Genomic DNA, 13,203 nt, shown 5'->3' with positions numbered 1-13,203 from the left:
ACTGCATACAGAGGAAGTGAACAAAGATGGAAAGACTTTCAACCATGACCTGTACATCCTCTCCCACCTTCCCAATAGAGGGGATCTCCAGATTAATTCCATCATTAACTATAACGTGCAATTTACCCAATGACTGGTGCTCTGCTCTGTGTTATTTTACATGTAAACAGGTACCTAATCTCAAACAACCAATCTCTCTCAAAGGAGTTCACTTTCCAGGAAAAATTTTAATTCCTGTAGACAAACTCAGAACAGCACCTACTACGATGTTCCATTACAAGTATGAACTGCACTACCTTTATGAAGGTAGTAAGCTTCATCAGACATTTTGGGACATGAACAGAGAAACACCAGGGAGGACTGCAAGGTGTTTCACGAAACACCTGTCACTTAAACATTCCAGAGCTAGAAACACAAGCAAATTGTATAGTCCCATATACTACATGCAAGACAAAGGAACTTTGTGATGTATCATGGAAGATTTGTCCAAACTTCTACTTTTTTTGATATTTACTTTGGTGTTTCATTTCTTTAAACATTAACAGTTTAATACAAAGAAGCAAAATTACAACAACCGAAGCAAAACGATTTTGCAATATACGTTAACTGTTGAGCCTTTGCGCGTCGCAGGAGATACTCAACTGAGAAAAGCAGACACTGCTGTCTGTAGAAAGCTGGAGCCAACATTGGTATTTTCCACTTGAATTACAGGACATAAGACAAAACCTCAAGATAAGCAAAACAAAAATACAGTCCTTACCCTCTTTTTACTTTTGTGAAGTCAAAAGCCACTTGTCTATAGGAAACCGCCTTTTCATTCAGATATCTACTATACCGTCTGATAAACGTTGACATGTCATAGCCTAAAAAACAAGTTTCAGAAGCTTATTACTTACCTAGTCAGTTAAAGAACAAGAACCTTACTCTAAATAAAGTGCAAGATACTAACACAAGACAGCTTCAGTATATTTTTGCCTGATTTTGTATAGTTAATCTGTGTTATGAAGAACTACGTACGTCATTGCATTCACCATGTAAATCAAACAGGCAACACCAAATATCTAGAAGACCTAAATTACACAGAAGTTTACATTTCACTTCCTAAGGGAATTACTTCCACAAGCAAACCAAAGTATTTTTATGCAATTTCTCTCATATTACTATTACTACCAAAAAAATTACACGGAGCATTCTTGAAGATGTTTGCATCAACTCTACAACACACACTCTAATTTACAACTGAATAGGAAAAAAGAAAAAAAAAGCGTTGAAGGAAACATTAAGACACAACAGAAATTTTTTTATGTTAAATCAGTGATGACAGGAAATATTTTGACAACTGTCAGTCTAAGGATACAGGCCAAGAAAAAGATCTGTCTGTAATCAATACTGAGACCATGGAAGTTAAGACTCAATAAAATGAGGCAATTTGGTAGACCCTTGGTTATCACTGAGAAGGTTTCTGTGCCCAGGCAACCACTCTGTGTGCCTGTTTTAGTACCCTTGTGGCACAAATTAGAAGCAGCTATATAAAAATTAATGCAGAAAGTAAGAAACCACCTCAGGAGGAAAAAAAAGACAACAGTGACATGTATGATCAGAACTGCACTCCCAACTGGAGCATAACAGTTGGGAAGGGTATTTCAGTTGAAAAGTCTGAACCAGAGAGAAATTTATTTTCCCATAGGATTAGTGTCAAGGATGGATGGAACGGTCTTCAGACAATTTCCCAAAAAGTTAATTTAATTTTTTATTTTTAGACACAGTTCTTGTCTCACTGACATGATATATCCGATGTATATATGATGCATTGTTTTGAAGTTTAATGTAGTTGTCAAAATATACCTCTCCAAATGGAGAAATCTTTTCAGAAATACGAGGAATACTAAAGTCAGGTCTGCTTAGCTAAGAAAGTTAGAAGCATTTCTAAGTAAGCCTGTCCTAAAAGATGCCACAAATTCCTCCAGCTTCTGCCACGCCACAACAGCATTTTAAACTAAGAAACGCGGTCTAGGGTAAAACAGACAGAAAAATTCCTTCTTAAATTACACTGTCCATTAGAGTTACCAAGTTGTATTTAATGTCCCCCAGCACACTACTAACTTTTAATGAAAAAAACCCCTTACCTTGCAATCCACTTTTGTCTAGGAAATTGCTCAAATTAAACAACGTGTTTCTGGACGCCAGATACTGGATAAAACGCTAAATGAAAGGGAAAAATTGAATGCTTTTACTATATTACCAATAAGCTGGAAGTGAGGTAACAGTACTAGAAACCCTCCAACTTATGCAATTCAGCTTTTATTCTTTAAGATCGATTTCAAATCCGGAAACTATTACAAAAACTCAGATAAATTTTCAAAACTCAGATAAATTTTCAAATGAAGCTATTTGGTTTTTATGTAAGAATCTGTGAACAAATCAGCCATGCAGATATTACACGATGGCCTCTGACTGAAAGACTTTGTTTCTTTTAAAACTATGGAACTGGAAACTTCTGAAAAAATCCCCCCAAATACGTTCTCATTTTACACACTCACAATTGTTTCACCAACTTCAATTTTATAACACTTGATTTCACTTTACCAATTAGCCAAGGCATCTTTGCTCAGCATATAATTGTAATGGTACTTAGCTTAAATATGAAAATAAGGTGATATAAAGGTTAGTTTGCTCATAAATCACACGTTAAATAAACACAAGAGTCCATATAAAACACTATCACGCTCAGTGCATTTCACTAGTTACACCAGAATTCCATATTATGTTTCACAAAATGAATTATACTATTTTCACCTTGTAAAGACACATTTCAGACCACTGGCATCACACCTTAATTTAGTAGGAAAAATAATTGAGCCGTTGTATCGAGAGCTGCTACAAAAATAAACCAACCATTCGCTTGCAATAACATTTTGACAGAGGAACAAATAGTTCTGATTAGCGTAACGTACTACTGAATTATTTTCATTAGCATAAATACACAGGTTACACAGTAAAAGAATGGAGAAGAGTAAAGGCACCCAGTACTTAGCTATAAATTGATTAAGCAAAAGCTGCAGGACTAAACACTTTTCAGGGGGTTTTTTGCAATGGGATTTACAGATTCTCTATAAATTTTGAGACATTTTCATGAGCACTTGATTCCCATGCTCACTGTTCAAGAAGTATTTCTAGCTGTGAAAAGTTTCGTCTTGAACAGCAATCTTACCCTCGTCACTTCTGTAACGCATTTGGCAAGTAAAATTTGCTGGGCAGTTTTATTCTTAAAATGGAAAGTATTTCAGACAGTGGTCCCATGAAATACCTTTAATTCCTACGAAGTGTATTGGTATCGGTTTAAAACGCGTACAACTGAGAAAGCGCAAGCACAGCAAAAGTGTATAGACCTTATTTTGGAAAGCGTCAGTTATCCCAGTGACAATGCTTAAAGTCAACATGAGAAGTTTGCCCTCTTGTGGCTTACTTCGCTTCAAGGAATAGATTTTCACGCAGACCAGAAATACTCTGCAGGTAACCCGCAAGAGAAACCAGTGTACATATATTAAAAAAAACCAAACAAACACAAAAAAACCCAAGAACACAACTACAAACAGCCACCACACAAAAAAAAACTCCCCACAACTTAACCCCCTGCCTCAACCCAGACACTCAGCCAGAGGAAGCAGTTACACAACTCTGAATGCAACCCGAAATGAAAAATTTTGGTCCTCTCTACAAAATTATACTTGCAATTTTCTGAAGCTATCCCTCTTAATTCCAAAATTCATATAGCTTACATTACACTGACTGCGGTAATAAGGAATGTTTACAATCGCTTTCTAAGAAAGCCTTGGAAGTATAGTTTTGGGGTTTTAAATGCCGAAAGTTCAAGCTGCTGCTATGCTTGGTTTAGTATTTCCAAAAATAAGGCCCCACAGGAATTCAAGTTGTGGAACAAAACAAGCTTATTCCTTTTTGTGTAAATTGAGGTTTTGTTTGTTTAATTGTTCTACAGTGTTCGGTGTTACGTAGATGCTCACACTCAGAGCCAGCTCACGGGAGTATACTTGTCTTAAAAGATTAGGGAGTGATGGGGGAAACCAGTTCAGAATCGAGTTACGTGGCAGAAGAGACCACGTGGATTAGCTTGAGCATGAACCTAAAACTGCTTCCACTTTCAGCCTTCAGAATCCCATTCAAGATAATTTCTGTTGGTGTTGTTTGGTTGATTTTTTTATTGTTAGAATAACACCACAAGAAAGAGGTACCTGCAGCATTCAGGACAGTTACTTCTGATTCTAGAATTACAAACTTTAAAGTAGAAACAAACTAAGTAGAAAAACACATAAAGAGTTCTGTGTTCACGCAGAGTTAGACACAAAAAAGTACAAATAAAGATTTTGTTACAAAGATAATTAGTGGAAGCATTTAGCTGACACTTAGGGGAATGAAGTGCTATAACTGTTCTCAGACATATCATTTTTTGTATTACCTCGTTTCCATACACCATTAGATGATGGGTTGTGATGAGAGATTTGAAGACCACTACCCAGCTACTGTTGGTCGTTCTTTCAAACAAACTGTCCGCCAGCTGTGGGATGTTCACATTCATCTCATTTGTGCACTGGATTAAATCTGCAATACAGAAATTTTTGTTGTTGTTATTATGAGTTCCAACAAGGAAGATCAACAACATAAAAAAAAACCATCAGTACACTCATTTTACATAGCAGTATTTTCTATGAAAAATATTTTTCAAGTAAAATAATTACTTTCTTGAAAAGAACCATGGCACGGGTCTACCAGAACCCCGTAACACAAACTCCACTCTGCTCACTGCCAAGATTCCAGGTCCTCAATTGCTTTTGCAGTAGCCTTAGAAGATCCTGGAATAGAAGTACCATAATGACTTACACTATCTCTGACTAACTCAACCCAGCTTTCAAACATCTAAAGCATTAAATAGCAAAATAATTCTTACATCATGCTACCATTTCATGAAGTTTTACTGGAAGATTATGACTAGAATTAACTGTAACCTCAGATTTCTGGCCTCTTAATAGACCAGTAAGCCCTTCTAGACATTGGTTCAATGTGAGTAATAAAAGATTCAAATACTGCTTAGTCTTGATACAAGGCAATCAACACCTCCAAAGGGGCAGAGGAAATGTTAAGTGAAAAAATGAGCCTCTAGCTACAACGCCAGAAGTTGACAGATTAATTTAGTTAAAACAAAGTGGGCTGATAACTGAAAAGATGGTTAGGAGCACAGCAAAACCCGAGGTTGGCTAGCTAACTCAACACTATCCAATTCTTGTTCCACCTGGACTTCTAGTAGACAAGATCTAGAGATTCTTCAAACAGCTGTTTAAAAAGCTACCTTGTCCATCTTTCTTCCAGATTTGCTACCGTCACAACTGTATAACCACGAGGAGCCATGCTTGACTTAAGATCATGATGCTACAGTGACAAATACAACAGGAGCAACTATATGAGCCTCCAAATGTGATATAACACAGCTTGCTAGCATTTGATATGAAGCTTAAGTTAATGCAACATAGTACTGATGACACTTTACTACCACTACCACCCTGAAAATAAAACAGTAGTTTTCAGTCAAACTGCCAGCCCTGCCGAAAGCCGTAGCTCCGTAAGGACCAAGACTCAGGTAAGCCCTATGTCTGCCTGTCTACGGGCGACTAAGGCTAACTGGAAACGTCCGATTAATCTGAAGGCAAACGTTTAACCTTTGAAAACAGTTTTATATCCTGCTATGAACAACCATTCATCACAAAGGACTCCTGAAAGACAGGACCCTCCTTCAGCCAGAGAAGCAGGTAAACAGAGCTACCACAAACTCAGAACCAGAATGGTCAGAACAGAAAAAGCTGCTATTTATAAGTTTAAGTATTAAAGGAAGCAAGCAGGAAATGATTTCCACATTCAAAACGTAATGAGATGGAGAGATTAGCCATTCCTTTATCTACAAGTAAAACTGTGATGACTACAGGCAGTCATGACCTCGTTTTTAAGTCATGGTTATCCATTATTGGAGGATGATTTGGGGCTGTTAAGACAATGGTAGGATATTACTCAGCAAGAGACGTGCTCTGAACTGGATCATTAAAACCAAGCCCTGCAGCTTCTTGATCTTCAGGTCTTCCCACCTAAGCAATAACACTAGCAGTTTTGTGCGAGGCTATCTGGCAGGAGCACACATTAAATACAAAGGTATATGCATCACTGGATGTCAGGTCGTCCGTTTTGGCATAAGATGTGCAAGTGCTATTAGCACGTGAGAAATTCGATTCTTAAATGCAACATTTGCCAACTAGTCAAGAGTAACAAAGAAATAAGTGCCACTTGAAAACCCACTATCTAAAAATGACTAAAAAAGTTATATCCACTCTAGATGGTATTTTGTGCTGGAAGAAATGTTTTCTGAAACGCCATTGGACTTTCAAATCATGTTTTGGTATCTGTTGCAGTGTGTAAAAGAAAACAGGCTCTGTAACCCAGCAGAAAATCATCCCTCACAGAACTGATGAGTGGTTATGTGAAAAGCATATGAATGAAGTTGGGGGACGGGGGAGAGAGGGCAGGCACATCAGGAAGGAGAACCAGTAGCCAACTGGGAGAGAACATAAGCAAGAACAGAAGTACGCAGGGCAGTCTAGCCTTGAAGGGGAGGAAGCAAACTGGCAAATGCAAACAAGGGAAAGCGTCACTGCAATACCACAGTTACTACAGACTGCGTTGAGCAAAACATGAAGTTTCTTTCTCTACCAAATGCAGGTTGAACACCACAGATGCTTAATAATCTGGTATGTCCCGATAGCCCAAAGTGCATCATACACATTTCAGAAAAGCTACATCTGTCTAAAAGCTTCTTTGAAAGTATTCGCATGAGCAATGCTAATTTAAGTAAAAAAATATTTGTACAGTTAAACCCAAACGAGTTCAGCAATTTTTGTGCTAACCATAGCGTAAGCAGCATAGTACTGACACAGCAGAAGAGAAGACAGCACCCTGCATCCCACACGGCCTGTTCGAGACGACTGTCACACACCGTCGTCTTACTTATTTATCCTATTCCCACAGACACCCTTCATTAAGGGAGAGGAACAAATATATAATTATTTTCACATCCTACACCTTACACAACTCGTCTCCCACCCACCTATGAAAATACTAGCTATATATTTTGAAACGTGCCCAAAGCAACATATCTCAAGACTGCTAGTTACGGGGTGTGGTATGAGCAATACAGCAGGCAGGTATATAACCAAAGGGCAAGGCACTAAGGGGAGTAGCTTTAACCTTAGAAAAGAACAAAAAAAGATATAAACAAACAAAAATATCAAGCAAACTAAAAAGGATAACCCTTGGTGAAACCGTGATGGCTGCTTCATCTTTGAACTTCTTGCCATAGGAGAGCAGGAGAAGGACTGAATACCTAACCCCGCCGATACTACAGAAAGGGAAGTCACTCTCTCTGCTGACCTTCTGCATTAATGCCCACACCACCTCTCCTGGGGGGTACAAACCACCTTCCCAACTCTAAAAGCTGCTGCAGCTTCCATAGCATAAGACACACAGCATAAAGATATCAAATAATAAATGTTGATCATTGTTTCAAAGAAGGCAGCAATTAGGAACGAGAATTTTAAGTTAAGCTGGCAGCTGGCTGGGAGAGTTGTATGAGGGAAGCTCAGAGAGGAATGAATGCAGAGATACATCCACGGATGTAGCTGGAGACATCCCAGAGAAAGGCCACCAGGATGGCCAGGGCTTAGAGCACGTGATGCACAAGAAGCAGTTGGGTTTATTCCATCTGCAGAACAGAAGGGTAAAGGCAGGGAAGGGGAATATAAACACTGTCTTCACAGTCAGATGATTCTTAGAAGTTCACAGCAAAAGGACGAGAGGCAGCAGACGTGCTGCAACAAGGGAAATTCTTATCAGATGAAGAAATTAAAAAAAAATTCACAATGAAAGTGGTCAGGCACCAGAGCCCGTAAGCAACAAGATCTTTTAAAGTTTGACATGGTTTAAGCAGGAGGTAGATTAGAGGACTTTCCGAGGTCCCTTCCAACCTAAAGTAATCTACAATTTTATGTTCTGCCTATGGAAAGAGAATGAGAAAACGGAGACAGATGAAACCAGAGAATTGACTTACAAAGCAAGTTAAAGTCAAAACAGTAGTCCAACAGGAGTACCTTTCTAAAGATTTCAAAACCTTAGACCTATTTGAGTGATCGATAAGACTTATGTTTTGAAGAACTCTATTTACCTACCTACGCTAAACCATACACCGAATTTCAGCAGAGATGTCAAAACTAGATTTTCCTAGAAAACAGTTCTTGTTTATTTTTAAGTAGAAGAAACTACACCATATTTTTGTCATAACAGTTAAAATTTTTACCGCTAAATGACCTTCACTTAACTCAGGTCTGTCAGGGTTTGTGGCTTTTTTCCAAAGCAAAGGGTTTGCAAGGAAATATAACAAAGGTCTGGCCTACAGATATTTCAGTAACATTGAAGATTTGCGATTGCACCTGTACAAAGGCATTCTGTTGCCTAATCCTGCTGAAGTTAACCACTATGAAATGTGCAATAAAATACCGTGTAGTACTCTGGCTCAGAAAAATAATATATTTGCACTCCCAACCAAGATATGTACAGTCTTTACAACTGCTCAGGCTTCATTACAGGAAAGAACCAAATGATTTGTTGCTTTACAGAACTGATAGTTATTAGGTGAGAGAAGTATAAAGGCAAGCAATGCAGCAAGGCTGAAGATTCATAACCAAGAAACAAGAAGCAATCACGTACACAAACCAGCTACTACAAGGCTAAGATGCTGATTTGAAGTACAGCTTCTACTCCACGCTAGGCGTGTCGATGGGGATTAGCCAACCCATGGTACATGATCATACGATTCTTGAGCCACGGCACACAGGAGGCAGCCAGGCCAGACAGTAACACGCCAAAGGCATCTGCCACGAGTCATCCTAGAGAACGCGTGGGCTTTCAACAGGTGCCCATGACCCAACTCCTTGAGCAGAACCTCATTCTGCACTAAGCAGCCTCCTAAGACAAAGCTACGAAAAAGCAGTTTACCTCCCCACAAAAAGAACCATGAGAACACATTTTTATTAATTTCTTTCCAGAATCTCACCCATATTAATTTGCAGTAAGAGTATAAAAATTTGGCTTGAAAATAGGGTTTGCTAACTCAGACTCTATCGTTTGCAGTAAATTGAATAGTAAACTGAACATAATCCAGAATGATGTATTTCATGTACTGATTACTTCCAATGGTTTAGCTATATCTCTCACTTTGAGCAACGTTTCTATTCATAAATATCAACCTGAAAATATTTACAAGAACCAGATCTTTCAAGGCCAGAAATTGTGCCTCACATCTGTAGTTACTCCAAAATAGGTCAAGCAACTGTGACAGATTCCCATCTTGCTAACTGTTGCTTTTTCATCTATTATACCAAAGATGCTATCTATAAGTGAACGCATAATTGGTTATCGTCTCCCACATGCTAACAGGTGGTTTTGTTTGTTTTTTATAATGCAAGAGACAGCGTCCATCCAGTAAGCAAGTAACTGAAATACTGATCATTCAACATTAGTAGGCACACATAGTGTGAAGAGTTAAACACACTATATTCTTCACTAAAAAAAACATCAAAATCGTAAAGCTTGAAAGTGCTGAACTGCTTTGCCCAGGAAGTCACCTGCCCATTTGCGACATCTCATCGAATCTGGGTTCATGTTTGCAAAAACTAAAACACATAAGGTGATTCTGGTGGAAGATACAGCAGCTGAGCTTGCCCAGGACAAATTGCTGCAAAATAAGGGGTTTTTTTTTAAACACTTAAGTGGAAATTACTTGGGAACAGAAATTATTCTAGACAACATACTGCCTTCCTAAGTTGGGAAGCTAGAGTAGAATGAGCGACCCATGGAACAGCAGCTCCAAGTGACAGTTGCAATGAAGGAGCTCGTTGCCCCAGTGTTGATGAAAACAGTGAAGCAAAAAAAAAAAAAAAAAAAAAAAAGGTAATACATAGTTCTTCCAGACTGGCTAAATTTGGTCTAAAACAGGATCAAAAAAAAATCTTTAGAGTAAGAGCACTTTGCTCTTTGCTCACACATGTATGTGGATATTGCAGTTTTACGAAGTTGACTGGAAAATGACGAGGAAGCAAATACTACAATCCTGGGAAGCAGCTCATATACAATATTTAGACCAACTACAACAAGAAAGTAAAATAAGTCACAGGTCCTGCCAGAAACTCAAGAAGTTTGCGTTGTAAGGATTATCCCAATTTTTTTTTTTTTTAAAGAGATATTAAAAAAAAAAAAAGAGCTCCAAAAGAGCTCCAAAAGACAAGCAGATCAGTTTAAAGGACCCACTTTTCACACTGAAGCTATCCAATGCACAAGAGGCTTTGCTTGGATGGCATCTTTCCTCTTGCTCTCTGCTAGAGATACTACTGTTACAAAAACTTAGCGTCCCCCAAAACAGCTTCCGACACGAGTCAGGTCTAGATTTGACATCCACCCATGGTCCCAGAAATTGGTGTCGCAAATGCAGCACTGCACCTTAATGCAAAATTCAATATGGAAATGGCTATCTGAACAACAAAAGGGGCAAAATTTGCCTTAATGTATATCTTAACTTCAGAAACTAACACGAGAAGTCCAAGGCACGACTAAAGACAGGCATGCATACCTTCACCACGTTAAATTTTTTATTTCTCCCAAGCCAACATAAAATCAACATACAAAAGAGACTATGGTTGATTAATCAAGTAAACTACAAGTTAACAGCCTGAGCTGATATATTCAGAATAGGGACATACTTAGCTCCAGGTTCAACAGGAGCCTCCAATTTATTCTGCAATCTTCCACAAAAACACATTTACACAGCAATGCCCAATAACAAGTCTGATATATTACTATTTATTTATTTAAGATTATTAAAGTACCACCCTATTAAATTAAGCAAATAGCTAATTCCTTCGTACCATTACCTTTGGGTAGATGTGCACGTTGCGTATCACTGCCTACTACAAGGTATGGTCAAAGCTTAAAGCCCATTCTAAATAAACTGCGCACTTTTCAAATAGTACATGCTGGTTTATTTCAGATAAACTCAATGCCCAGACAAGAAAAATACTATGATAAAAGATATATAGATACATATAAAAATAAAAGTCACACACAAATTAAAATTTTCTTGAAGAATTCTTAATACTCTATTCTTGCAGAATAGTCAGAATCTAAATACTCTAAAACTACCAAGTTCGGCATGCCAGGAGGAGCAAAGTTACCCAATAAACTCTATGAAGTTGTCAGGAAGCTCTTATTTGTCTTAAGACTTCATCTTTTCTTAACAGGATGAAAGCCAAAAACTATCATGAGACTTTAAATACATATTGATGGATCCAAACTATAAGTATACATCTGATCAAGTTTACCTAATTGATAAATTTATAACAGAAGCCAAAACACACAGCAAAGCCATTTCTTTTTTAAATATAAAAGGAAATACAAAAAACTTTTCTTGAATGAGTTGAGTAATTATTCTCATGAAATTACATCCACACAGCAGAATTCAATAGAACACAACCCATTTAGCATATGGATTAGCTTTCAAACTGAAGAGGTAACGTGCTAGTGACTGTCACTCCACTTGCACGAGGAACACTTGCGGCTGATCACTAATGGTGGAATACGGGACAGTGTCTACACTTAAGACAATTCTACTCAAGAGCGTGCGTTTGCGGATGAGCAATTTCCCTTTCACCGAAGGCCACACAAAATGACTTTAATAAAGTGCTTGAGCTAAAGATTTAAAAGGCTATTTATACAGGATTATTTTTTTCCTCCTCTAGGGGAGCAGTTTCTTTACAAGATATAACATTCAAAGCTGAAACACTTTCATTTTATCACACTTTTGAAAATCACATACAGTGGGGAACATTTTGGTGTCTCCGCTTAAGAGATACAGGTATCCGCTCTGCTAAGACTCAAGTACAACTCCCTTCTCTAGCTGTCTACATTTCCATTCATATCATAACTCCCAAATTATACCACTTACCAACTATGTTAGGGTCTCAATTTTCTTATGTTAATACTTCTTGCTCTACACAAATATTTGATCACTGGAGTAGAGCAGTAAGCGTGAAGTGTTCCCTCAATTTGGTCAGCAATTTAACTGAAATTCAAATGCTGAATATAAACATTTGTTACACAGTTCCAGAGGTAAGGTATTACCCAGGGGTGGATGAGAACATCAGAGACACGGCTGTTTCCCACATAATGACATGCAGCGTAGCAGCAGCTAACGCCGGCAGCTTTCGTTAAGGATTAGGTGACAAATTTCAAAGATCAGAAGTCAGCAAATTCAAGCCAAACTTGTTAACGATCCCAAGTGATGGGGTTTATACCGATAGGAAGTTTGCCACCAGACAAAAAATTCCCTCTTTCGATTTTGTGTTAGGAATAGTTACAGCAGGCACTAGTGGTAGTGTAAAGTTTAATTTACTATTTCTAAAGATATTTTATGGGTTCGGGATGAACTTCTCCCCACTGCCCCAGCACAGCTAACATGATCTATGTACCCATGTTGATTTTAAATAGTCCCATCACAGGTTCTGGCAAGGCACGCACGTGGGCCACGTCTTTCCTTTCCTGTAGCAGAGGAAAACTGTTATGCAATAGGTCAAATAGGTGTTATTGACAAAAAAAACCCCAACCAACCAAACAGCCACTCTGGTTAAGGTAACAGAACATTTGACAGTGAATCCCGAATGATGCAGAAACTGAATTTAGGCACACATTCCAGCAGCTGCAAAGTTTTCCATGGTCAGTTTTTATTCTGTCATTTGCTGAACTAAAAATTTCATTGTGGCCTGGGCGGTTCGCATGAAGTTTAACATGAAAGATTAGAACTACCTAATCTCTCTATCATAGATTTTTTTTTCTAGTTGCACTGTTTTCTTCAAATGTCCGTAACAGATCATCTTCCTACCCTGAACAGAAGGCAAGTCAAGACAGCCCCTTGTTTTCATGTGTCCAATATAAAGTACAAGGAAAAGAGCTTTTCAACTTGCTGCTGCTGACAAATATTTTGGATTACAGTGCGGGGGGGGTTTCCCCACACTCACCTTGACAAACTGATTATGAAGACAAGAG

General features: G+C 38.2%; 1 protein-coding gene across 13 annotated transcripts in view; it reads right to left on the bottom strand.

The window, feature by feature from the left end:
- The window catches only part of PICALM (phosphatidylinositol binding clathrin assembly protein), a 70,565-nt gene that overhangs the window by 36,004 nt on the left and 21,358 nt on the right, over positions 1-13,203 (bottom strand). For all 13 annotated transcript variants that reach the window (XR_012585208.1, XM_074572398.1, XM_074572400.1 and 10 more), the window contains exons 2-4: positions 4,475-4,617; positions 2,127-2,202; positions 761-863 (exon numbers count right to left, since the gene is read on the bottom strand). Coding sequence is in view for 12 of the 13 variants with exons in the window: in XM_074572398.1 (XP_074428499.1) it covers positions 761-863; positions 2,127-2,202; positions 4,475-4,617 (322 nt within the window). In the remaining variant the exon portion in view is untranslated. The remainder of the gene's footprint in view (positions 1-760; positions 864-2,126; positions 2,203-4,474; positions 4,618-13,203) is intronic.

The sequence above is a fragment of the Larus michahellis genome, chromosome 1, assembly GCF_964199755.1.
Source record: "Larus michahellis chromosome 1, bLarMic1.1, whole genome shotgun sequence".
NCBI classification, from domain to species: domain Eukaryota; kingdom Metazoa; phylum Chordata; class Aves; order Charadriiformes; family Laridae; genus Larus; species Larus michahellis.
Note: the sequence above shows the minus strand (reverse complement) of the source record. Positions and strands in the feature narration are given on the sequence as shown.